General features: G+C 51.7%; 2 protein-coding genes across 3 annotated transcripts in view; one reads left to right on the forward strand and one right to left on the reverse strand.

The window, feature by feature from the left end:
- Positions 1-4655: 4655 nt before the first annotated feature.
- ZFTA (zinc finger translocation associated) lies at positions 4656-10554 on the forward strand. Its single transcript, XM_059403203.1, has 5 exons — positions 4656-4820; positions 7003-7500; positions 8040-8429; positions 8670-9221; positions 9460-10554. The coding sequence occupies exons 1-5, from the start codon at positions 4682-4684 to the stop codon at positions 9921-9923; spliced, it is 2043 nt and encodes a 680-aa protein (XP_059259186.1). The 5' UTR covers positions 4656-4681; the 3' UTR covers positions 9924-10554.
- Positions 10555-13356: 2802 nt separating this feature from the next.
- Positions 13357-26192, reverse strand: part of RTN3 (reticulon 3) — a 69205-nt gene continuing 56369 nt past the window's right edge. The window contains exons 4-9 of one of the 2 annotated variants that reach the window (XM_059403228.1): positions 23653-23860; positions 20719-20857; positions 20197-20266; positions 19228-19274; positions 17412-17470; positions 13357-15511 (exon numbers count right to left, since the gene is read on the reverse strand). In XM_059403228.1, the coding sequence (XP_059259211.1) occupies positions 15466-15511; positions 17412-17470; positions 19228-19274; positions 20197-20266; positions 20719-20857; positions 23653-23860 (569 nt within the window). In that variant the 3' untranslated portion in view covers positions 13357-15465. The remainder of the gene's footprint in view (positions 15512-17411; positions 17471-19227; positions 19275-20196; positions 20267-20718; positions 20858-23652; positions 23861-26192) is intronic. The other variant, XM_059403218.1, reaches the window with a different exon arrangement.

The raw sequence follows: 26192 nt of genomic DNA on the forward strand, positions 1-26192 counted from the left end.
CGCTGAGTCTACTACTCAGGCCATGGTTGGACAACAGATGTCCCTAAAGTCTCTCGTTAACATGATTTTTGGCAACGGAATTGCTTTCAGTTACTTGCTGGCTGAAAAAGGAGATGTTTGTACCGCAATAAAAAGCCTTCTACTGCCCCTGGATCAACTTCCCATTGTGTAGAAACTCAAATATGAGAGATTAGCAAACAGGCTACTGGCTAGAACAGTTTGGTACCTCATCAGTTACATGCTTTGACTTAGAAGGTTCTGGTTGGATTGGCTCATGGGGACCCTGGCTAAGAGTTGATGTCAGCCTCTTGGCATTATTCTATTCACAGTCAGCATTATCATCTCTCTGGGGGCACTGAGTTCTCTCCGAGATCGTCCATGCATGTTTGCAGCCATCAGCACCTTGGATAGTCTCCTTACGCTTGGAGGAACAAGAAACAAGACGCACAACAGGGACACCTGGGTGGCTCAGTGTGTCTTCCTTTGGTTCAGGTAATGTTCCCCGCTCAGCAGGGAGCCTGCTTCTCCCTCTCCTCCATGCTAGTGCGCTCTCTTACTATCTCTGTTGCTGTCTCTCTCTCCCAAATAAATAAATTTTTTTTTCCAAATAAATAAATTAAAATAAGAAAAGACGCACAACAGACAAATGGCCAAAGCAATTCTCCGATGGATTTGACATCGTAACCACGAATCTCACATTACGGTAGAACAATTTAACTCTGATGGTGACCGAGAGTGGTACCGGTACTGAATTTGCGGTCCATCTATTACCATGCAAGGATGACCGAATGGAAGTAATTGTTAAATTAATTCAACAAGGAGGCCATTAGACAGAGGTGCCTCTCGCCCTCGGCACCTATATAAGCAAACCCAGATCTAAGCCTGTAACTACCTCAAGGTCACCAAAGTGTGACCTAAAGGCAACCAATTGCCAACAGCCACCAGGAGTTCAAGCTATAGCCAATCAATACCTTCCTTACTTTGCTTCCGACTCTTCTCTATTAGTCTTTCTCCAGCTCCCGTTGACAGAGTGCTTCTAACCACTCTGGTTTGGCGCTGCCCCGCTTGAATCGATTTTGTGTAAACAAATTCCTAAAATTTTAATATGCCTCAGTTTATCTTTTCCCAGACTTCATTGTGTCTCCACCCTCCAAATCTATGTCGTCTTTTATATTCCTGCCCCCCCTCAACCCGAGGCTTGGGAGTGAGCCTGGTCTTTCTCTGATCAGCACATTGAACCCTGCTCCATGTCCTGTGGATTCTACCCTCTCGTTGGCTCAATCTAGGACTGTGGCTAGCTTCGAAGGGGGTCTTTGTTAAAAATTAGTGAAAAGGGCCCCTTTGGGGCTTGTGAATTAGGGAAGGATGCCCCCTCTGAGCGGAAGCAGCTTTCAGGTGCATGCTTGCTTTACGCATTGCTCCTTGGTGAGAAGAGGTATCCACTCCTCCTGGGAGACAGCGGGGTGCATGACTCAGCCCCGGGCACAGGTGACATTTCGCCCCCAGATCGCCCCCTGTGTGCTGGGAAGATGGCACACACATCCTGCGGCCCCACTTGAACCTTTTGCTTCTCCTCCGCTGCCTTCATGTTACTTGCACTGCGGTCTGTGGACTGCTTGCCAGTGTCCCCTCTGTGGACTGCTTGCCAGTGTCCCCATCTTTCCCTCCTCGCTCCCTCCCTCGTGTTCTCAGGCTGCCTCCAGAACGCCTTGCACACAGGCTCCAGGCACTCCTCATGCCTTCAGGACAAATGCAGACTCTCAGCTTCCCACCCAAGGCCCTGGCCCTGCTCATTCCTATTTCCTCTTCTGTCTCTCCCACTGGAAACCCTCCACCCCAGACACTTCCCTGGCCTTGGCTAGGAAAGCCCTAGCTCCTTTCTCCTCCCGGCAACCTGGTCGAAGCCCTTCAAGACTTGTCTTAGCATCTTCCCTAGAAATCTCCTCCGATTGGGTGGCCTCCCTCTTGGCTCTTATCACACTGTACTGCAAGCCTGGCTAACCATCAGGCACTGAGGACATAGTGCCTAGAACCTACGATAGCTATAGGGGCTCATGGAAACATTTGAATTTACTTTAAAATCAGAAGAGAAAAAAGTGACATTCGAGGCTTAAAGAAGAGGCATTATCTTTCCTCACATCAGAGAAAATAAAGAAGTTTGAAGGGCCCACAAAAATCTATTAAATCTTTTTTTTTTTTTTTTTTTTAAACTAGAGGAAGATACACATGGAGCCCAAAGTCCATAGGTCCCATGAAAAGTCGCAGTGTGGTCGTGGTTACTACTGCTTGCCCATCTTGCAGGAGACCCCACAAGGGAAGATCTGCTCCAAAGGGCGGATGAAACATTCCCACCCCCTCCCAGGCTGTGTTAGGTAATTTTTTTCGGTGATGAGAACAAAGCTTTATCTTCACAGGGTGGCTGTGAGCATCAGTTGGCGAGAATGCTTCAGGACTACAGAGCTGGGAGCCATTTCTGGAGCCGAGCTGGATGTAGACAAGGAGAGAAGCACCACGCATTAAAAAAATGGCTCCGGGTGGCTTTGATACTTTTTTTTGGTGACAAATAAAATGATCCTACTTAAGGGCGCCTGGCTGGCTCATGGGTAGAGCAGCTCTTGATGTGGGGGATGTGAGTTCGAGCCCCACGTTGGGTGTGGAGATTACTTAAAAATAAAATCTTTAAAAAAATATCCTATTTATACTGATAGAGAACTGGCAGGACACATAGCCAGAGTGTTGCACAATGGCCAGTCCTGGTCATGGGTTACCTTTGTGATTTTTTTTTTTTTTTTTAAACCCAGACTTAGGAGCATTTGAAGGTCAGGTCTGTATCTCATTTTCCCTTTATGGCCCGGGATCGGCACAAGTGAAGGACATAATGAACCAAGGAATCCCCCATCTCATAGCACTGTCTGTCATCACCATCAGGGTCCCAGAGTTCCAAGAGGCTGCAAACAGCGCAGCTGCAACCTGAAAGCAAGGCCAGCGATGCAGAGAACAGAGCTGGAGGGCCGGGACTCAGTTTACCCAAGGAGGTATCTCGCGGGTCATCATGGGGACAACATCTCCAAGTGGTGACAGACACCTTCAAGTACTTAAGAAATTTTAGCTCTGGGCCACTCTTCACGAACGCTTAGGGGATAGGCTTCCTGTGTTCCAAGTAATTTAATATTTCCCATGGCTCCCGAAGGGCTGGAATTGTTTCCTTTTTATAAGCCGTTGGTGCCTGTTAAGTCATAAACAGTATCAGTCTTGTCTGTCTCCTTCACCGCCCAGCGTCTACAAGCGTGTTGGCACACAGTAGGTGCTGGATGGGCGAACGAGTCTGTCCAGGGTGACTTCTTTGACGGATCTCTGGGTACCTCCCCAGGGAAAAGCATAAAACCCACCTCGAGATAATAAGACCCTGCATGGCCTCCGCACCCTGTAATTTGGATCTCTAGGAATCGCCTTTGTTGTGGGCGACCAACCACAGGCAAAGCGAGCACCTGCTCCTCCAGCCGGTCCTCGCGGAAAGACCCGCGCCCCCCGCTGCTTCTCGGGATCCCTTCTCTCCGCTTCCTGGGAGCTGGGGGCCCCAAGGCATCCCGGGGCTCGCGGCCAGGGTGCGTCCCAGCGCTTCGCAGCCGCGGTGGCGCGCGTCCCGAGGTGCTCGACACCCCGCCCGGGGTCAGCGTTCTTCGCCTCCTCGGGCCGGGCGGGGGTTTGGGGGGCGCGTCAAGGGCTTCGTCTGGCACCCCCAGGCCTCCGGGGGCCGGAGCCTGAGTCACCTCGGCGCACGCCCTCTCTTTCCGGCTTTCAGTCTGGGGCCCCCTCGGTTCCGCAGCGTCGAGCCCCGGCGCAGCCGGCTTTCCCCGAGTCTACAGCGCGCCCCCTCTTCCCGGCCCGAGTCTGTGCAGCTGCGGCCCCCGCCCCCGGCCGGCTCTCGGCGAGCTTCGCCCGTCCGCCCCTCCCATGAAGGAGCCCGAACTCCCGGCGCTCCCGGGCGGCTCCCGCGGGAGGGGGCGCGGCCGCCCCCGCGGCTCCACCCTCTCGGCGGGGCCGCGGCCATCTGGGGCCCCTGCCAGTCGCGTCCGTTCTGGGGCCCGCGCCGAGCTCGCGCGGGAGGAGGCAGCCCCGGCGGGGACCCTGGGCCTCCCACCGGGCGGTCTCCGGCCGGCACGGGTGCGGGGAGCCAGGCGCTGAGATGCCCCGAGGGGGCAGTGGCTGCGAGCCGAGCCCGGGTGGAAGCGCGTCGCAGCGGACGCGGGCGCCCCTCGCCACTTCAGTGACCCTTCAGGAGCCGGGACCGGAGCCCCGGAGGCGGCGGTACGGGCCCGCGAGGGCGGCGAGGTCTGTGCTCCCAACGTCCCGGGCGGGCGCCGGCTGCGGAGCCTCGGGCCAGCTCGTCGCCTCCCGCCTCTCCCCTCCAGCCCCCCGCGAGCTGGCAGGAGGAAATAGCGCGCGGCCCCTTTAAATTTACCCAGGAGCCCTTAAAGGAGCCCCAGGGGCCCCAGACAGGAGTCCCCACCCCGGTCCAGCCCGCGCCGCCGAGCGAGCAGCCAGCCGTCCGTGCGGCCAGCCGCCCCGTGCATGCGCCCCGCGCCCCGGGGCCCCGAGCACCGAGCGCCCCGCGCGGGCCGCCGCCGGCCCCGCGGCCCCGCGCCCCGCCGCCCCGGGGCCCCGCTCCGCAGCGCAGCGCATGGAGCCCGGCGGGGACCACCGGAGCCGGAGCGGCGGCGGCAGGGGCGGCCCCGGGCCAACAGCGGCCTCCGCACGGGGCCGACGGCTGCCGCCCGCCGGATCGAGCGGCGGCGCGGAACCCGAGGAGGACGACGGCGGTAAGAGCTGGGGCCGGCGGCTCGGGCGGGGGCCCCGGCATGGGGGGAGGGGAGGGCTGCGGCTCCGGGCTCCGGGCCCCTCTCCGCCGCCGAACAAAGGGGGGGACGCGGGCAGGGCGGCCGGGGGCGCCACCTGGCGGGCGCGGATCGCGCCTGCAGGGCCAGCAGGGGAGCCCCCCGCCCAGCTACCCGGGTCCGCCTGCGGGGCTCGGGCGGATTCCCTCCCCTTTAAAGGGCCCCGCGGCCCCCGCCTTCAAGGCCAGGCCTAGGGGTCTCCAAAGGGCCCGGCCCGGCGCCACCGGGCGCGCGCTCTGGGATGTTGGACTTGCGCCCCCGCCCCTTTCTCTTTCAGACTCCCAGGTGGTCTCCCTTATCCGGCTTGTCTCTTAAAAGTCTGCCCAGACTGGGGGGTCCCTTTCGGGAGGCTTCCCCCAGAGGAGCTGAGCTGGGAACTCCGCTGCTTTAAGTCGGGCTGCTCCTCCCCTCCCGTGGCCTTGCTTTCAGACAGGAAACCTTTTTCTCCAACACCCCCCACCCCGCCCCAACGTTCTTTCTAGGAAAGCGCTGGCTGGAGCCTCGGGGGGCCCACCGCTACCTTAACCCACCGCGGGTAGTTTTTAAAGGGATGGGCTCCCTCACAAAGGCAGATACCCCCTCCTGTCCGCGCGTTATCGCCTCCCTTTTTTTAAGAAAATTTTGCCACAATTTGTCAGCTATAGTAGGACCAGCCCGTTCTCCCCGCTCGCTCTCCGAGGACGCTGTGGTTCTTCATTCCCCTGCTGCCGGGTCCCCGCCTGAAGACCCGTGACGGTTCAGTCCGGGCTAGGGAGACTGCCCTAATCTCGGAGCTCCCCTCCCAGAAACTCCCCATCCCCTTTTGTTTTTAAAGAATCTCAGCTCCTCCCCTTTTTTTGGGCTCTTAAAGGGCCAATCCACCTTAGACAGGCTTAGATCCGGCGCTGGAAGGATGCTTGGAGACCAGCTAGCTCTCCGGTGCCTTTTCAGACAAAGAGGCTGAGGCCCAGAGAGCCACATGACCTATCAAAGATCACAGAGCAAGTTACCAGTGAAACCATACTGGAACCGAGGTCTCTGACTTTGAAGCCAGTGCTTTTTTCTTTGGATCTACTTAAATCAAAACAAACAAAAAACCCACAATGGTGACAGGAGCCCTCTCTGGTCCTGTCTTTTGTTTCTCTGACCCTGAGATTCTCCAGTGGGAGCATGACCACACTTGTCCATTCAGCTTATGTGGCCAGGAAACCCTTTTCTAAATAAAACAGAGTCCAAACTGCAGGGAAGGTCGGGACTGCTTGGGGGTGTCTGCCTGTTTGGCAAAAGGGCACACCGCTGGCTTAGTGTGCTGTGCTTGGGCCTCTCCAGTGCCTGCCCCCTGATTGCTGGGCAGTGGCTGGTTCTCTGCAAGAGCAAAAAATAAATCCCCAGAAAGACTTAATGGGCTTCGGTGGGTGGTGGCCACTCCCTTCCCTTGAGCCATCCCCTTGCAGGGTCATTGGCTCTCCCTAGAGTCTAGGGATGCCAGGGTCCTAGAAACTCCTGTCCCTGGAGGTGTTGACAGCTTTGTCTTGGGGATCCCTCCCCTCTCAGGGGTGCCTGTATTTGGGAAACTGGCCATGCTTAGCCCCCCCAAAGGGAACTCTCAGAAGGCTGCCTTTGAGGCATTATTGGAAAAAGGGAGAAGATGTTTGGGTGGGGCCCTCCTGGCTGGGGCCTCAGACGGGTGGGTCCTGTGTGCAGCCCTGGATGCAGACAGATGCCCCCTTTGTTCTGCCACTGCCCGCTCTGCTCCATAACCGCCCCGGCCTGCTACTCTCCTGGCTTTTCCCTCACAGCCTGCCGCCAGAAAGGGGGCCATACAGAGCTGGCTGCCGCCTTGGCCTTCACTTTATTTTTTAAAAAGTCAGAGCTAGACCCTTGGCAGTGCCCTGCATCCTTTTGTTCTTGGTCCTCTCTTAAAGGGTCCTCACGCTTTGTAAAGGGCCAATGTTTTGACTCCGGGGCTCTCCCATATCCCTCTTATTGCTGCTGCCATCCTTTTCCTGCCCCCCCTCACCAAACGACCCCTCCCCCACCCCCCTTTCTCTGCAGAATCCCCGCCCTGGGTTCATTTCCTGGATATCAGGCATTGAAAAACTGTCTCCCTTTCCCCCCTCCCCTTTAGGGCAAGATCTTCAGCTGGATGGGGGTGCCTTGGGGTCCTGGGGGAGCGCCCCCCTGCCCTCCTCCAGGGCCAGGGGCCCGGCATCTTCAGGCAGGAAATACTCAGACCACTGTGAGGCCCGGGCCTCGAGGCCTGGAAAGAGCCGCATCCCCGGCCGTGACCACCGGCGCTACTACCACGACCACTGGCGGCTGGAGTACCTGATGGACTTCAACCCTGCCCGGCACGGCATGGTGTGCATGGTGTGCGGCAGCTCCCTGGCCACGCTCAAGCTCAGCACCATCAAACGGCACATCCGCCAGAAGCACCCCTACTCCCTGCATTGGAGTCCCCGGGAGAAGGAAGTCATCAGCAACAGCTGGGATGCCCACTTGGGGCTGGGGGCCTGTGGAGAGTCCGAGGGCCTGGGGGCCCAGGGGGCCGAGGAGGAGGAGGAAGAGGAAGAGGAAGAGGAGGAGGAAGGGGCTAGCCTGCAAGCTTGCCCACCCAAGGGCCCAGGTAACACAGGACCTGGAGAGGCAGGGGCCTGGGTGGTGGGCGGGGCCCCCTAGGGCCAGCCCTGGCTTCTCAGGCAGCTAACTCACTTTCTGGAGTGAGTGTCAGTGGGGGTCTGTCCTTCTTGTACAGTATTGGGGGCGGGGCAGTGAGAGGAAGGGGTCTGCAGCATCTCTGATGGTCTTGGCCTTCTGTGGTTTTAGAAGGAGCAAGGAGAGTGGAGGTGGGGGCATTCGTGGGGCTGGGGGGGAAGGCTGGGAGTAGAGGGTGCTGGAAAGGTATGGCTTGACAGTGAAGTCCGGGGAAGGGGCTAGAATCTGGGTGTCAGGGCAGAGCGGGTAGAGTTTCCGGTCTGTGTGCAAGGCAGGAGCTGGAGGAGTTCAGGCCTCAGGAGAGAGGAAGAGCAGGGTCAAGGTCAGGCTGGGGGCTCAGAGTCTAGAGTGAGGGACAGGCTAGTGGAGGACCTGGCTGTGGCGGTGGGGGGTGGGGCACTCCCTGGAGGGCCAGCATCTCAGTTCCTTCCCTCCCTCCAACCCTTTCAGGCAAAGCCCCAGCTGGTGAGGGCAGCCGATGCCAGCGGCAAGGGGGCCCAGTGGCACCCCGGGCTCGGCGTCGGCGCCTCTCAGCCTCCCGGAGGGCCGGGGGCAGCAGGGGGCTGGGGGCCCGGCGGCTGGAGCAGCGGAGGCTGAAGGAGTCCCTGCAGAACTGGTTCCGGGCAGAGTGTCTCATGGACTATGACCCTCGGGGGAACCGGCTGGTGTGCATGGCCTGTGGCCAGGCACTGCCCAGCCTGCACCTGGACGACATCCGAGCCCACGTGCTGGAGGTGCACCCCAGCTCCTTGGGGCTCAGCGGCCCGCAGCGCAGCGCCCTGCTGCAAGCCTGGGGTGGCCAGCCCAAGACACTGTCTGAGCTCCCTCGGTCCCCACCAGGTGCGAGGCCCCTCCCAGGGCCGAGACCTCCCCCCCATATTAGGGCTGCAAAGTGGGGGTCTGTGACCAAAACCGGGAGGGACTCCTGTCTACACCCACCCACCCCCAGACACAGACACATACATACACCCCACACCTGCTGGGGCCTCTAGATTGGGGCTGGGGTGAGGACCCCTCTGCGTGGGTAAGGGCAACCCTGCCACCAGGCTGAGCCCGTCTCCCTCACCCCTTCCCCAACAGACGATGACCTCGTCCCCCAGGACCTGACCAGAAAGAGCCGGGACCCCGCCCCCACTGCTGGAGCCCTCTCCTCTCAGGACCTCAGTCCCCCAGACGCAAAAAAGGAAGAGGCTGGCTGGGTCCCTGAGAGGCCCGGGCCCGCAGAGGAGGAGGAGGAGGAGGAGGGCGAGAGGGTGGGGGTCCGGGGCCGGTCGCCGCGGGGCCGGGACCACCGTCGCCGCTACCAGGAGCGCTGGCGGCTGGAGTACCTCATGGAGCTGGACGGCGGCCGCCGCGGCCTGGTGTGCATGGTGTGCGGGGGCGCGCTGGCCTCGCTCAAGATGAGCACCATCAAGCGGCACATCCGCCAGCGCCACCCGGGCTCCACGCGCCTCAGCGGGCCGGTCAGGGCCCTCATCGCCCAGGAGTGGAGCGAGAAGGCAGCTCACCTGCTGGCCCTGGGGCTGCCCCGCCCCGAGCCCCCCAGGGACCCTGCCGCCCCCCGCACAGCCGCAGCCTCCGAGGAGGGGGGTGGGGAAGAGGAGGAGGAGCCAGAGGAGGAGGAGTGGTGGGGTGAGCTGGCGCAGGGCCAGAGCAGGTGGCGCGGGAGAGTGGGGGCAGGGACCCGGGCCCGGCGGGGGCCGAGGGCTGGGAGTGCTTGGGTGGAAGCGGGTGGGGAGAGCGGAAGGCTGAAGGGCATATCGGGGAGGACGGGAACGGTGGGCCCAGGTGGGCGGCGGCGGGGCTGAGGCGCGAGACGCGGGCGGCTGGCCCTCTGCTGGCTCCAATGCGCTCCTTTGTCCCTTCCTAGGCGATGTCCCCCTTTCCCCAGGGGAGCCGTCGGACCGGCCCACCGAGGACGACGAGGATGACGAGGACGGCCAAGAGCCTGGAGGACTCGCCTTCCCGCCGCTGCCCCCGCCGCCGCCCCCGCCGCCGCCGCCGCCCCCGCCCCGCAGCCGAGAGCAGCGGCGGAACTACCAGCCGCGCTGGCGGGGCGAGTACCTGATGGACTACGACGGCAGCCGGCGCGGCCTGGTGTGCATGGTGTGCGGGGGCGCGCTGGCCACGCTCAAGGTCAGCACCATCAAGCGGCACATCCTGCAGGTGCACCCCTTCTCCATGGACTTCACGCCCGAGGAGCGCCAGACCATCCTGGAGGCCTACGAGGAGGCGGCGCTGCGCTGCTACGGCCACGAGGGCTTCGGGCCGCCGGCCCCGGCGCCGCGCGACGGCGGCGCGGACCTCAAAGCGGGCGCCGTCTGCCGGGCGTAGCGGGCTCGCGGGGCGGGCGGGGCTGGCGGGGCGGCTCCGTCCTGTGCTCCGCCGGCCCGCGGGCCCGGACACCCTGCTTCCCGCGACCCTAGCAGCCGGCGCCGCTGCCCCCGCCCCGCTGGCCGGGCCGGGCGGAGATAGGACTTGGGTGGGGTCGCGGGTTCCGCTCGCAGCCCGGGAGCCCCCCCCCCCCCCCACCCCGGGCCCGTCGGTGCGCCGAGGAAAGCGCGGGGCCCCACGTTTCCCGAGAGGCCAGCGCGGCCGCCAAGCGTGTGCACGGAGGGCCTGCAGCCCCAGCCCGCGCCAGGCCCGTGGCGGGGGTGGGGGTGGGGTGGGGGCTGCCGACTGTCAGTATTAGGGCACCGAGGGCGGGGTGGGGGTTGGTGGGGGGCAGGAGGGCCGCGCCGGCCGCGTCCGCTGGCCGGGGCCCAGCTCCCTGTAGCGTTGCACGCCGGCAGGCACGGCCCCCGGGTCGGGGGCGGCCGCTCCCCGGCCCTCATTGGTATTCGCGGCCGCTCGTAGGCCGGGACTGCGGACGAGGGCCTCTCCAGCGGAGGGCGGGGCGGCGGGGCTCGGGAGCCCGCTCGGGGCGGGGAGGACGCTTGGACCGCCGGCGGGCGGGCGGCCAGAGGCGGGGGCGGAGCTGGGCCGGGGCCCCGGCAGCTGCGCCGGGCGGGGGGGGGGGGGGGGGGGGCTCTGGGGACAGCGCGCCCCGCGGCCCCTTCCGGCTCCCCCGCTCCTGCCGCGCCCTCCTGGCCCCCGATGTCGTAAAGGGATTAGCACTTTTCTCCTTTGCTCCTCTCCTGCTCCGAAGACCTCCGTTTTCCCCTAAACCCAGTCGGGCGCTCCTGCTCTAGGGTCCCCGTTGGTCCGAGCCCGGGGCACTGGAGGTCCCGGCAGCTGGCGTTCTATTCCCGTCCCTTCCTTGTCCCCCTTCGTACACGGTGGACGTGCCACCCATTCTCAGTCCCCAAGGGCCTGGGGCCGGGCCTCGGCCTTCCTTTCTCTTCCCCGCGGCAGCGCCAGGCCCGGTGGGGCCGGGAAGGGGCCCCGCGATCTCCCAGGCAGGTCCGAGTGGGGCGTGTAGATTCATTCTCCTGTGGAGAACAGGTGGCCCCGAGATCAGGCCCTTTTTGCTCTTTGTATTTTATTTTGAAACTGTATTTAATGCTTTTATATGAAAGGGAGAGGGGCGGGGAGAGAGCTGTCCCAGTCACCCTTACGTGCAAATGTCTTATTTATTATACGTGTATCAGAGATAAGCTGTGAGGTGGTGGAGAAAGGAGGAAAGAGTGAGGACCGAGGTGGGGATGGGGGACCCCAAACATCCCGCACTAATGTGTGACTCTCCAGGCCTTTCTTGGAGTCTCTGGGCCTGTGTCTGCTCTTCACATGGCCAGGCCGGTTCTTTTGGTCTTACAGCCTGAAAGTGGGAACGTGGGACTTGCCGGGGAGGCCTGGAGGCAGAGGGGCCCCGGCACCCGGGGCCAGGGTCTCCCTCTGTGGGTGGGAACGCAGGACAGCAAAGAGGAAGCCCTTCCTCATCCAGCACCCCCGGGCCAGAGCCCAAGGTTCAAGTGCCTCAGGCCCAGTCCCCTTGACTCGTCCTGATTGGGAATTGGATTTTATACCATGGATTTTATAGCATTTTTATATAATTCAAGATTGTCAGAGTCTGAATGACCTTGGAGATCCACCAGTCCCCACCCCCTCGACCCCTTCCGCAGACAGGTAGTGGAGTTCGGAAAGTGAAATGATCACACACAGCCAGGTAGGAACAGTATAGAAATAGAATAAAAAGCTCAACTCCCAACTCAGTGTTGTTTGCACTACACCCCTCGGCCTTCCAATCTCTGGTCAATTAAGGTTTCTTTTCCCATGGGGCCTGCCAAAGGGTGGGACCGGGTGCCACAGGCCGTTAGAGCCGGGTGGCCTCCGGGGATGGCGAAGACATGCCTGGCTCCCTGGGACCGGTGTCGTCTAGGGCAGCTCTGGCCGCCTCCGACTTAAGCTCCAGGTTTCCGGCAGCCGCCTCCTCCCTCGGAAGTCCAGGAGCGCGGCTGACGGCCCCTGTCCTGCGGCCTCCCCAGGAGGGCAAAGGCTCTGGCGTTGTGTTCTGTTCTAGGTGCCCCAGGGACTCAGGAAGTACTGTGCGAGCTGTCAGTTGGCTGAGAAGTGAATTCCGTGTTTGAACCTCCAGGGGTTGTGAGTCAGTATTAAGAGCTTGAGAGCAGGGATTACGGATGGCACCGGGCGGGGCACTGCCATTCTTTTCTTTTTCTTCATGCATATTGTTTTCAGATCCAGAATGAGTATTTTACCACTTTTGCGACTCTGCCTGTTCCAAAACAGGAGGCAGATTGGGGTGACCTCTTCTGGTTACCCAAGCCCACCACCAACGTTCAGGTAAGCCAGGACAGAGAGCTGGTCAGGAAGGGCTTTTCCGCTGTCCAGACAGGAATGAGGGTCTTCATTGAGAGGCAGCCCCAGGCACCCCAGGGGCTTCTCCAAGTGTGGCCATTGGACCCGTAGCATCACATTATGAACCTACTAGAAACACATATCCTTGGGCCCCGTCTTGAATCAGAAATGGCAGCACCCAGCAGTCCTTTTGGATAAGCCCTCCAGTGCTCACGAAGCTGAAGATCTGAGCAGGTGTGGGCCCAGTGCCACTGTAGGGGTTCCTGCTTAGACCGCCCCTACCGCCTCTTGGGGTGGGAGTGGGGGGGTCAGGTCGTCCTCTCTCTGTGCCTCCTCCTTGCCTCGGGAGTCTGACATGAACAGGTGAAGTTTCTTCATGAATTTTTTGTTAATGGTATGCTTGCTATTATGGCCAATATGTAAATGTTACTCTGAATCCATATTTATACGCCACGTTAGTGACATTACTCGAACATTACTTGTATGTGTATTTGTGAAGTTGTTGGCTTCAGTTATTTTTTAAAGAAAAATTTCAGCCTAAGTTTTCTAAGAGGTATGTTGAATAAATTTTTAAAATCCAGCTTAAGGGTCATGGCAGCCTTAGTTTTGGGGAAGACTAAATCTGAAGGAATAAGGTTCTGATGTATGTGGTCTCCACTTTCCATGGTGACGGACTCTGACGTCTAGGCTGCTTCACGCTGCGGGCGGGCGACCCTCTGAGGTTGGTGTGAGGCTGAACTGGGACAGCAGACCCGCCGGCCCCTTCCACTCCTCACCCTCTTTCTCCTAAGGTCACCTCTTAAGAGGGTCTCTGGGATCTTTCAGAAACCAAACACAACAGCTTTGCTCTACTATGGAAATTCGGCAATCTTGGGAATCATTACCAGCCTCAACTATGAGCTAATTTTTAAAGCCTCACAAGTGGAGTGGGGATGGAGGCTGGTGGAAGCCTGGTTCTTACTTTACCCAAACTGTATGTATAAAGAATAAAGGTAGCAGAACGACACCACAGTCACTGTGTTTTTTTTTATTTTTTCTTTTTTATTAATACCACATCAATTTGCAGTTTACAGGAACCAAGATTCAAGTTCCTTAGGTGCTACTGTATTTTCATGTTGCACGTACATACACGCACATTTTCATTAGTAATAGTTCATCTATAGGTTTTCCTTAAAAAAAAAACAAAAAAAAAAACCCCACAAAACTCCTGTGTGGCACAAAGATCTGTCCAATTACCTAAACACAGCAGTAAAACAACAGAAGAGCTAGGTGTGGAGGCTTCCAGTGCAGAAAAGGGTCCTCTGGAGGGGAAGCCCAAAAAGCTGATCAGAGCACTGTCTTTCTGGGAGGGCATAAGACAGGATGCAGAATGTGTTTCCAACTGAAATCAGCTTAAAACTGAAAAAGGAAAGGGGGCTAAGTAAATAGGAAAATGGAGTAAGGCAAGGGTACCTTTTACCCATCTAAATGCTGAAGTAACTTTTCCAAAACAGTAGAAAGAAAACTTCCACTACCTTCTAGAGAGTTGTAATGCTTTGGGACCGTCAAAGACTGTAGCCCTTACTTTAAAGTCACCAACGCACGTTCCCTCTGGACTATCAGGACTAGGAGTTTTACAACCTGAAGGAACTCTCACAGATGACTTCTTTCAAGTTGACTGAATTTTCACTTTGGAAGAAGCCTCAGCAGGAATCAGATTCCTGACGGCCCTCCATCTGATGTCCGTCTGGGTTGTTCTGTGGATCTTTCAATCGTACACAGAGCCCCATCGACACAATCTGCTCCTGCCTGGTCGCCCTCACCTAAAACTTCTTGGAAAACTCTCTCAAAAGAAGCACCTTGGGCCAAGACAGGTGCTGAGACATTTCATGTGCCTGAAGATGAAAGGAGCCCTCAACACGGGACACACACCCAGAAGCTAGCCTCAAAGTGAAAACTCCGTATGAACCACAGAACACACTTTCTTACACTAATTTGTGGTCTCTTAACCACAGACACACACAGTCTCCTCTCAAGCCAGCTTGGCTTTGGTCCTTAGGGTACAGTGATGAGCACAGGTTAAAGATGTAGCATGTGAAGGAGGAAGCTGTGGAGAAAGGACAAAAAGCAAAAAAGACCTTTTACGTTTCTATAGTCGCCTCTTGAGAATGTTTCCCCCCCATGGACTGAGACAGGATTACAAGAACTCAACAACTGAGGAGCCCACATGCGGATTATACTTTTTCTCTACCAAGTTTACAGCAGTGTACAGCAGTTACAGACATGTATTTCATAATAAGAAAAGTACAACCATATTTATTCAACTTGAGGTGAGGTGGGCAGAGAAGAGGGTGGAAAGCACATCCAGGAAGGAGTTCTCAAGCGCAAGCCCAGCACTGGTGCCCACGAGAACAGACACAGACGCCGCCCTCCCAAATGGCAGAGACTTTCCTTTCCTGCGGGGAGCGGGAGGGGAGGGTCGTCCCAGCCCCACCTCCCATTTCCGTTCTTGGTTCCCAGGCGGCATTCTGGGAATCAGGAACTCTCACTCTGACCTACAGGTTATTCACAGAGTTGGAGGCTCTAGCATTACGCAACGAAGACGAGTATTAGGAGTAGCTGCTCACATTGTGGGGCCGGAAGATGGGATCAGAGGTTCGCCAAAACCCACAGGAAGGAATCCCACTCCTGTCCCCAGATAATTTCCTCATAAGTTAATCATTATTTCTTAACATAAAAATAAGGGTAAAACTCCGATGGGAAGCTGAGGAAGACTAGTCCTTGAGACCTGGAGAGCAGAGTCCAAGAGCAGTGCTTTCTTTTATTTTTTCCTTGACCTCCAACTCTCCCCTTTCAAGCTACAAGTAAAAGCTCCGCCACCATTAAGATACGATTTATCCTAGTAATTTGACTCTTTCTTTATTCTTTTGGATCCTAAGGTATCAGTTCTTTTTTTAGTCCAACAATTCTTGTGCTTGATACTGAGGGTAACGGGAAAGGAGGGGTGAAAACAAATTAAGAAAAAGCAGCTTGGAATGCAGGCTCGAGCTGACACTGAGCACGTTCCTTCATAGCACAGGTAAGAACGTTATGACTATTAAGTGGTGTTTTAGTAACTGTTGCATTTCTGGTTTCCATGTACTTATTCTGCCTTTTTTTTTGCGATTCCAGGGAGTTTTGCTTGTATCCTATTGAAGGAAAAAAAAAAAAAGAAAGAAAAAGGTGAGAAAGGACATTAGAGGTAGGTTTTTACTTTTTTTTTTTCTTAAAAGATTTTTATTTATTTATTTGACAAAGAGATCACAAGTAGACAGAGAGGTAGGCAGACAGAGAGGAGGAAGGGGAAGCAGGCTCCCCGCTGAGCAGAGAGCCCGATGTGGGGCTCGATCCCAGGACCCTGGGATCATGACCTGAGCCAAAGGCAGAGAGGTTTAACCTATCGAGCCACCCAGGCGCCCCTAGGTTTTTACTTTTGTGACACCGAAAGACGGCCATGGGCTTGCTGGAGATTGTGGTATAATCTCCCATCAGGGTTTACTCTGGATGAAAAATGCGGGGCCGAGTCTGGTCTGGGATGAGCTGAGGGGTCTGCAAAGATTCATGCCCTTGCTGCAAGGCCACTGGCAGCCTGTGGCCTGTCCTCTTGTACTGCCTGCACCTCCTGGGTCCTTCACTTGGGGTTCCAGAGAAGAATTAAGGGGATCTGGGCCTAACACCTGCTGTGTTCCACACACTGGCAGCGCAAGAACCCATTTCTCCGGGAAGGCTAGGTGACCCACTAGCGCTCCAAAAGGAACCAGGAGTCAAGGGTCAAGGTGACAGATAAAAAGACTATAGGAGCTGGCAACAGTTCCTGGCCCCTCGCCGGACACCAAAGCCACCCTTTATTTTGTGCATTAATAGGTTACTCTTCACTAAGGGCATTCACATACCTCTCAGCCAATGTCAAAGCCACTCTTCACAATTAGATCCCACAACAGGGACTGACCAAGACATGAGACTTAAAGCTAAGCGACATCTATATTTCACAATCAGAAGTAAACAGCAACCAGATACATATTTGTGCTAACTGTCCTTGCCTGGTGTTAGCTCTAATGCATACGTGTAAAAGCAAAATAGCAAGTAAAGACCCTGGCATCCAGCCAGAACTGTGTACATATACTTGTACTTCCCCCTTATCAAAATTGGGAAAAGCACTAAAATTGGAGGCGTGAAAGGGACTGGGGCGGGGAAGAGGGTGCACAAAAGAGGTTTAGCTGCTTGTGTTCTATTTCTTAAATGTCAACATTTTAGTTAGAAGTGTGGGTTCCTTAGTGTTTGACATGATTGGGAGGAAAAAAAAAAGCACAAAACAAAAAAACTAAACAAAGAAACCCCAATGGCTCCCTGGTAGAGGGAGTCATAAAAATGTCTACCAATAGTTTATTAGTTGATTTCAATACTAAATTGGTTCAAAAAAAAGGAGAGAAAACAGGGATTTGGTAGTTGAGGAAAAGTAGCATTGGTTTTGAGTCATTTATTTAGTAAAGCTCTTATTTCTGGGGATGTCTGGGTGGCTTAAGTGTCTTAAGTTCTTAAGTGTCTGCCTTTGGCTCAGGTCGTGATCCCAGGGCCTGGGATCAAGCCCCACATCAGGCTCCCTGTTCAGTGGAAAGCCTGCTTCTCCCTCTCCCACTCCCCCTGCTTGTGCTCCCTCTCTTACTGTGTCCCTGTCAAATAAATAAATAAAATCTAAAAAACTAACCAACCAAACAAAAAGCCCCCCCAAACCTCTTATTTCTGAAAAAGGAGGGAAGAGTTTGGCTTAAAATTGATTAATGTGGGGGGGGGGTAGCTTCAGACACTTAAAAGGCCAAGTCAGAAAGGCAAAAGGTTCTAATTCCATGGTTCCTTTTTAATCTAAGATACAAAGAATGTTTTCTAAGGAAGTAGGATGAAATAATTTGTAGTAAAAACCAAACTATTAACCAACATTTTTCTTCAGGATCAAGATTTCTTTCTTTGAGTCAGTATTTATAGAAGAGGCCAAAAATAATTGGGGAAGAAAAGCACACATTCTGATAAAACGTGGAATTAAAGTATACTTACTTTTCAACAATCGACTTGGTCTGATCACGGGCGATGCCAACATAGTGATCAATCTGGGTCTTTAAGGAAAGGGAAGAGACTCAAGTTATGGCAACACACAGATTAACAATTTTCCTGAAAATAATGTTACCTAGTTTAACCATTTCTTAAAAACACTATTGCAGATTCTGGGAAATGAGAATAACATCAGTTTTTAAAATTTATTATTATTTTTTATTTTAAGTAGGCTCCACACCCAGTGCAGGGCTTGAACTCCCAACCCTGATGATATCAAGAGTCAGATGCTCTATCAACTGAGCCAGCCAACCGCCCCAATAATGCCCAGTTTTTTTTTTTTAAAGATTTTATTTATTTATTTGACAGAGATCACAAGTAGGCAGAGAGGCAGGCAGAGAGAGAGGAGGAAGCAGGCTCCCTGCTGAGCAGAGAGCCCGATGTGGGACTCGATCCCAGGACCCTGAGATCATGACCTGAGCCGAAGGCAGCGGCTTAACCCACTGAGCCACCCAGGCGCCCCTAATGCCCAGTTTTTAAGAGTATTTAAAAACTTCAGGTATTGGGGCATCTGGATGGTTCAGTTGGTAAAGCATCTGCCTTCGGCTCGAGTCATGATCCCAGGACCCTGGGACCGAGCCCCACACATTAGGCTCACTGCTCAGCAGGAAGCCCACTTCTCTCTCCCCCCACCACCGTTTGTGCTCTCTAGTTATCTAATAAATAAAATCTTAGAAAACCAAAAAGCCTCCTCCCCATTTCAGGTATTAGGGGTGCCTGGGTGGCTCAGTCGAGTCCTGATCTCAGCTCAGGTCTTGATCTCAGGGTTGTGAGTTCAAGCTCTGTGGTGGGCTCCACACTGGGCATGGAGCCCATAAACAAAACAAAACAACCCCACCCCCAAAACCTTTCAGGTTTCAGACTTTAAATTATGCCATAAACGCCTTATAATAGTCTGTTGAAGTAAAAATCTCTTGTTTCTTTTGCTAAGGTCTTACTTGCTAGGTATTTCCTTTATAGAAACTGGAGTAAAGCATTTTGTAAATACTAAAAATTATCTAACCTATATTCTGTAATCATAAATGTTGTTTTGGCTCCTAGGTAAGACTAATTCATTTAATATCAAAAGGTATAAATAAAAGTCTGTTGATTGAGGACTTAATCTATAAGGAACAACCTCAGAGCATCTGGCAAGGCTGTACCATTCTACAAAGCAATCATCTCTTCACACAGATGGGAGTCCCATAATAGCCTTGACAGTTTAAATTTCTTTTCAGACATCAGCTTTTATTTATTTAAGCATTTTTTCAACTTATTTTTTTGAACGGATAATGCATCCCCATGAAAAACTTAAAAAAGACATACAACAAGTCATAAAAAGGTACCTTCCTACCCTTCTCTCTCCTACACTTCAGTTTCTCTTGGTAGAGGAAACCACTACTTCTCACAGGCTCCTGACTTAAAACTCAGACTGCAGAAATGGTTACAAAATGATCGTTCATGGGGTGCCTGGGTGGCTCAGTCAGTTAAGTGTCCTACACTTGGTTTCAGCTCAGGCTGTGATCTCAGGGTCGTGAGATCAAGCCGGGTGTGGAGCCTGCTTGAGATGCTCTCTCCTCTTCCCCCTGCCCCCTCCTGCTTGTGCACTTTCTCTCTAAAATAAGTCAAGGAAGGAAGGAAGGCAGGCGGGTGGGCGGGAGGGAGGGAGGGAGAGGAAAGGAAAAGAAAAAATGATCGCTCCAAATTTTCAATAACTAAAAAAGGGACTAAAGCTAGTCATACATCAACAGGCATATATGATTCAAAACAGGCAAGTGCTTACCTTGTACTTCTCATAGACAATGGGGACACTGAAAACGAGCAGTTCGGCTGTAAGAGAATCATAGGACACAGCAAGTGTACATGTGAGACAGTCAAAAAGACCCAAGATTCAAGGAATATACATTTTCCTCATGAAATACGGGGAAACACAGATCTTAAATATGAGAAATCCTACTTAGGGCTCGCAATTAAGGACGGTTAGCTATAGGTACACAGGCTTTCTTTGTATCACAAATAATTTCTAAATTATGAAAATGATTTCTGTAAGATCCCTCTATTTAACACAAATGTAGGCAACTCTCCTTTACTTCTATTTTCACTTCATAGTTAGGACCTTTACAGTTAGGCCCTTTCAAAAACCCTATGGCCACAAACACAGGTTCTTCCAACATCTAATTCAAGGTTTATAGATGTTAAAGGCTGGGCCACATGGAAGGAGTGGAGACATGCCGGGCATTCTCCTGGCTCCTACTTTTTACCAATTACAAATGACCACTGAACATCATGGGGATTAGGAGCATGGATACCCTACACAGTCAAAAATCTGCACAGACGCATCGGGCTCTCTGCTCAGCGGGGAGCCTGCTTCCTCCTCTCTCTCTCTCTGCCTGCCTCTCTGCCTACTTGTAATCTCTCTCTGTCAAATAAATAAATAAATAAATAATCTTTAAAAAAAAAAAAAAAATCTGCACAGAACTTTTTACTCCCCTAAAACTTGGCCAGAAGCGTTACTGAGAACACAAACAGTCGATCAACATATTATTTTGTATGTATATTATATGCTGTATTCTTACAGTAAAGTAAGCTAGAGAAAAGAAAATGCTAGTCAGAAAATCCCGAGAGAAAATACATTTACAATACTGTACTGCAAAAAATCTGCGTATAAGTGGGATCCCACAGTTCAAAGCTGTGTTGTTCAAGGGCTAGCTGTACTTCAAAGAGCATGGAGACATTTTCCTTGTTGCCTTACCGAGAATCAGAAGGGTGATTCCATTGAAAACGGCACCAACATAGGTCATCAGCCACATGAAGACAGCCAGCTGTGAAAGCCAACATCAGAGGATTACGCAGGAGGCATCATAATGCAAAATTTAGGTTAACTGATGTCATTCTCCCCTTGCCAATTAAGTCTGCATAAACTTAGGGACGTATGCCACACACAATTATAATGGCACAATGAAGGTTCTACCTCGTCCGCACCACACACTTGCAGGGTGCATCAGAGAATTCCGTAGTTCTCTGAAGCTCCGAGACAAACTGTGACTGTGTTTTGGTCAGTGATGCTGCCCTTGTTGGGAGGGCACTTAGTTCCACGGGGGCAGGAGATGTCTCCTCCTCTCCTGACTCCTACCTCCATTTTTCACAGGCTGGTTGAGATAAGCATACACTTGGTTTTGTGTGATAAAACCCTATTTACTGGTTTTCCTCTGATTTATAACTTAGTCCCTGGCTGTCCTCAGCCTCACCACCAAAAGCTGTAGAAGCAACTGACCTTCAAGGAGTCAACCAAATCTTCCACCAGAAAGAGACGAATAATGAGTTTCAGGGCTCTGTTGATGTGCACCATGGCAGCATTCACATAATTATGGAAAGCTTCTGAGGACAGAGTAATGTCTACATCCAGGTAGGCTCTTCCAGAAGAAGAAACAACAGTCATACATTTGACACGGAAGAACATCTTTGCTAGTAGAGCAGTTATTTAGGGTGTGAAATTCCCCCAAGGGCACATTTTAGAAATCTGTAGGAGCATTTTTCTGTCATGGGCTGGGGAGAGGGCCCCATCGTCTTTCAGCAGACAGAGGCAAAGATGCCAGATGTCTGCAAAGTGTGGGGCAGTCATACACAATAAAGTAGTGTCCTATGCCGTGCATAAACTTTTATGGCCTCATAGGATATTCATTTGTAATGATCAAAAGCGCAGGACATATAAAAACAAGGTATTTCCCCCAGTTTTAACATACCCTGAATTTTCTAAAAAGACTGTATTTTGTGTATTCTGAACTTTAATAAGATATTTTAGACCACTTTGGAAAGTCACATCTGTATTGGAGATTACACATCTAAGTGTAAGTATATAATGTCTCTATTGTTTTTTGTGGGTGTATAGTCATGTCCAAGCAGTTAAATATTGACTGGGATATGAGAAGACCTTCCATCTTCTCATTCCTTTCTATTACAAGTATAGTCTATTTTTGAAATTTTGCTTATAGCTATCTATGAATTTCATTTCAAAACATTAAAAGAGGCATTATAAAATATTCGTTAACAAAAGAAAAAAGACGGTGGAGATACTGAGTCTGATAGGGTTCACAACTATAGAGAAAGACAAAGACTTGGGTTCTGTTCACAGATGCGCCAGAGAACTGAGATGTAAGCATGCGCTCATAACCAGTTTCATTCACTCAGTACTCAGTGAGTGCCTACTGGGTATCAGACCCTCTGCCATGTGCTGGCGTTCAAGAAAAAAAAGACTGCTTTTGCCTTAAAGAGCCTACAGTCTTGCGGGAAAAACAGAAAAGGAACAGATAAGCTTTCCTTTTCTATTTATTAAGAAAGTATTTACTACCTAATACAAAAGTTATAAAAAATAGATGCCATAACTTATACAACTTGACATGATACATTTCATAATCCACAACAGTATCCTGCAAAAGAGGAAAAATCCTAAGACCCCTGAGCTTGTGGCAAAAGTCATATTTATTCACTCAGTGAACAGCTACTGATTTGTTAAAATTAACTGGCGATAACTTTTGTTTTTTTTTAAGATTTTATTTATTTATCTGTCAGAGAGAGATCACAAGTAGGCAGAGAGGCAGGCAGAGAGAGAGGAGGAAGCAGACTCCCTGCTGAGCAGAGAGCCTGATGCGGGGCTCGATCCCAGGACCCTGGGATCATGACTCCAGCCGAAGGCAGAGACTTAACCCACTGAGCCACCCAGGTACCCCGGCAATAACTTTTTAAATGCCACATATAGTTTAAACTGTCTTCTATTTTCACCAAGAGAAAATTAAAAAAGGACCAGAGCTGCAGCCAGACACCGATTCTGTCATAGTCTTGAGAGGTCACAGAAGTTTCTCTCCCTATAAGAAAAAGGCTTTTAAAAAACTGCCATTTGCGAATATTAAAATTGTTCATGGGCGAAGATTTCCAAGAGGAAAAGTGTGAGGAAAACATTTGTTAAGAGTTACAACACAGGGGAGCCTGGGTGGCTCAGTGGGTTAGGCTGCTGCCTCTGGCTCAGGTCATGATCTCAGGGACCTGAGATCGAGTCCCGCATCAGGCTCTCTGATCAGCAGTGAGCCTGCTTCCCTCTCTCTCTGCCTGCCTCTCTGTCTACTTGTGATCTCTCTCTGTGTAATAAATAAATAAAATCTTAAAAAAAAAAAAAAAGTTACAACACAAGGGCGCCTGGGTGGCTCAGTGGGTTAAACTGCTGCCTTTGGCTCAGGTCATGATCTCAGGGTCTTGGGATCGAGCCCTGCATTGGGCTCTTTGCTCAGCAGGGAGCCTGTTTCTCTCTCTCTCTCTTTCTGCCTGCCTCTCTGCCTACTTGTGATCCTTCTCTGTCAAATAAACAAATAAAATCTTAAAAAAAAAATAAAGTTACAACACAGAAAAGCTAGCAAGTGGATTCTAGAAATGCATGACCTACTGACCTCAAGACTTGTTCCTGGTAGTAAGAGAACTAAAGGGTGGGGGCAGGGGAGGGTTAGAAAACTAAGGGAGAGAGAAGAAGGAGATGAGTAATTCAGTAATACAATGAAGAGTGAGCATGTCAAATTCTGATATTGCCAAGAGCACAGCCTCAATACTGAGATTTCAAAGTTGTTCTAAGGTTTAACTATATGGGGGGGGTGGCTAGGGGATGGGGTAGCTGGGTGATGGATATATATATTTTTTAATTTTTAATTTTTTAAAAATTTTTAATTTTTTATAAACATATATTTTTATCCCCAGGGGTACTGGGTGTTGGATATTAAAGAGGGCATGTGATGCAGTGAGCACTGGGTCTTATATAAATAAGACTGATGAATCAATGAACTCTGTCTCTGAAACTAATAATACACTGTATGTTAATTAACTGAATTTAAAATAAAAATGTTTAAAAAATCAAAGCCAAAACCAAACCAAATCAAAAATAGTTAACTATATAATAGGGAACTTAAGCATGTCCTTGGGACCCCATCTAACTGGGGGTCCTGGAGGCCCCACTCAGGAGTTCAGGCAGTCGTCTTTGATATTAAACGTTTGTCCAAAAGTTACTTGGCTCCTAACTTGGTCCCTTCTGAAGAGACAAGGTTTCTAGCTGACGGTTCCTGCGAGGGATCAGCTGCTTTGGGCTAATTCTTCCCTTAGTCCGGTCCCGCCATCCTCAGCAAACCCCTTCTCTAAACTGGTGAGTGTTACTTGTGATACTTCCACTCACTTGAACGGATGGCCCTCTTCTGATTTCTGTACAGCTTGGATGACAGACTTGTAGACCCTGAAGCTGATGGTGACAGAGAGAAGGGCCAGGATGAGGTAAGAAATCACGCTGATGACACTGAACGCTGCCAGGGAGAGCAGCATGACCAGTGTGGTGCCAAAGACAAAACCCGTCTTCTTCACATCTCGCCAGAAAATCAGATCGTGCACTGCCAAAAGAAAAGGGAACACAGGTTACCCGGGAGCACATGGCCAGGCCTGCTCTTGGGCTGTGTCCTGCACATCGGAGAAGCATTACGCTAATGTAATTACACAACACGCAGTTCAGACGCACCGCTCCTTAAGAGAATCTGATAAATGAAAATCAAACTGTAGGTCAGGAGTGAGGACTCATACTGCAAACGGTTCCTGCGGTTTCTGTACAGGTTCACAGAAACTTAGAAACTTCTTTTTTTTAGAGATGGCTACTGAAGTACAATGGGATAAAATACCAATGTCTTGAAATGTTTCAACAGAAAGGGTAGAAGAAGTGTGATAAACTCTTTAATGGCTGACTGAATGAAGCAAACCATGGCGACAAATTCATCTGGTCACTATAAAACCAAAGCTAAGGTATGGATAATAAATGGGGTGGGAGCAGGAGAGAGAGGTGGATAAAATGAAACCCAACTCTATTCGTGTTGGCCACAAGGGAACCCCAGTCTCTCTGTTAACCCGAAGAGAACTCAGGAAGGACAGTGGGTGGGGAACTACATTATTATCTAAACCGCAATACCTGTGAAAATGAATGGGGACACTCTTACTAATTGTTAGGAGATAGGTATAAATCAAGACTGTCTCAGACAAGTGGGTCTTGTGGTGAGGGACAGCCAGACTGGAAAGATCTAAGTTCTTCTACTTAAAGACTCAAGAAGTGTGTGTAAAAGTTGCTAGTGATTACCATCAATCTAGCAAGGACCCTGTATTTGAATTTCAACCTGTGAAGGTTATTAACTTCAACACAAATGGTCCTTTTGCTGTGTTCTTCTGTTCATGAAGAAGGGCAAGGGCTTTAGAGCTGGAGAGATAGGAGTTTGGATCCTGGTTAATTTTTAGCCATATTGTCTTACATGACTATTCTAAAGCTTTGTTTTTTCTTTTGTAAAAGAAAGTAACACCTATTTCCTAGAGCTGTTTTTATAGGACACCAATGCAGTAGAATGCTTAGCATTGTTAGTGACCTGCAGTAAACACTCACATTTTAACTATAATCAAAACAGGACAGGTCTGTAAGACTGTGATTGAGGGTAAAATGAACTTGATTCTGTTCAAGGGGACCCCCTGGCACCTAGATCTTCCCCATGGTCCAGCTACAATATTCACCTCTGAAGCCTAACCTTGCTAAAACCAACATATCCTAACTTGAAACTTTTACCCTGAAGGTATGCTGGCTGTACAGAAGAAACAATCCCTGGCTGGGGAGTCCAGACAAGAGATGTGGCACTAGGAGAAGTAACAGGCATTAGGATTCCTGACGGAAATGCAAAGGAAGAGAGCTGGGAGGCAAATCAGGCTCACCTGATGGGACAGAAAGCTGAACAGAGTGCTGCCTTCTTAGGAGAGCAAATACTAAGCAGGATATAGACGTGCTGCCTTCTTAGGAGAGCAAATACTAAGCAGTATATAGACGTGCTGCCTTCTTAGGAGAGCAAATACTAAGCCACAAGCACAGTTTCAACACAGAATGCTTCCGAGTGGAACAGATTAACCATGTGCCTCTTTGGTGTACTGCACCAAGAACACAACATCACTTCTGTGGTATTGTTGCCAATAACAACCAAGATCTAATAAAACACCAGAAAACCCAGACTGAGAAATTCACAACATGGATGGACGTAGAGGGTATAACCCTAGGTGAACTAAGTCAAACAGAGACAAATACCCTATGATTTCGTCCACACGTGGAAAGTAATAAACAAGTGAACAAAGGAAAGAGACAAACCCGACTCTTAACTACAGGGAATACACTGCTGCTTGCCAGAGGGGAGGTGGGAGGGGGGTGAAAAGGTGAAGGGGATTTGGAGCGGGTACACTTACAGCGCCGAGTAATGCACAGTACTGCTGAACCATTACTCTGCACACCCCGTATGTGCAACACTGTACTTAATTATTCCTCAATAAAAAAAACAGCAAAAAATAAAGGAGATAAGATTTGAGAACACATAAATGCCATGTGTGAGGACTACAGACTAAACATTGGATCAAGGGGTAAAAATGGCTGTAAAGGACACCACTGGGACAGAGACAAAATCTGAACGCGGACTACGTAACCAATAAAAGCACAGGTGATCCTTCAACAACAGGTGCTTGAATCCACGCTCATTCTCGTGGATTTTTTCCCAATAAATACAGTATAGTACTTGTAAATGTAGTTTTTCTTCCTTTCGACTTTCATAATGACGTTTTCTTTTCTCTGGCTTACTCTTGAACATATATTATACAGTGCACAGAACATACACAATGTGTGTTAGCTGACCGTTCACGTTAGCAGTAAGGCTTCTG

The sequence above is a fragment of the Mustela nigripes genome, chromosome 1 (assembly GCF_022355385.1).
Source record: "Mustela nigripes isolate SB6536 chromosome 1, MUSNIG.SB6536, whole genome shotgun sequence".
NCBI classification, from domain to species: Eukaryota; Metazoa; Chordata; class Mammalia; order Carnivora; family Mustelidae; genus Mustela; species Mustela nigripes.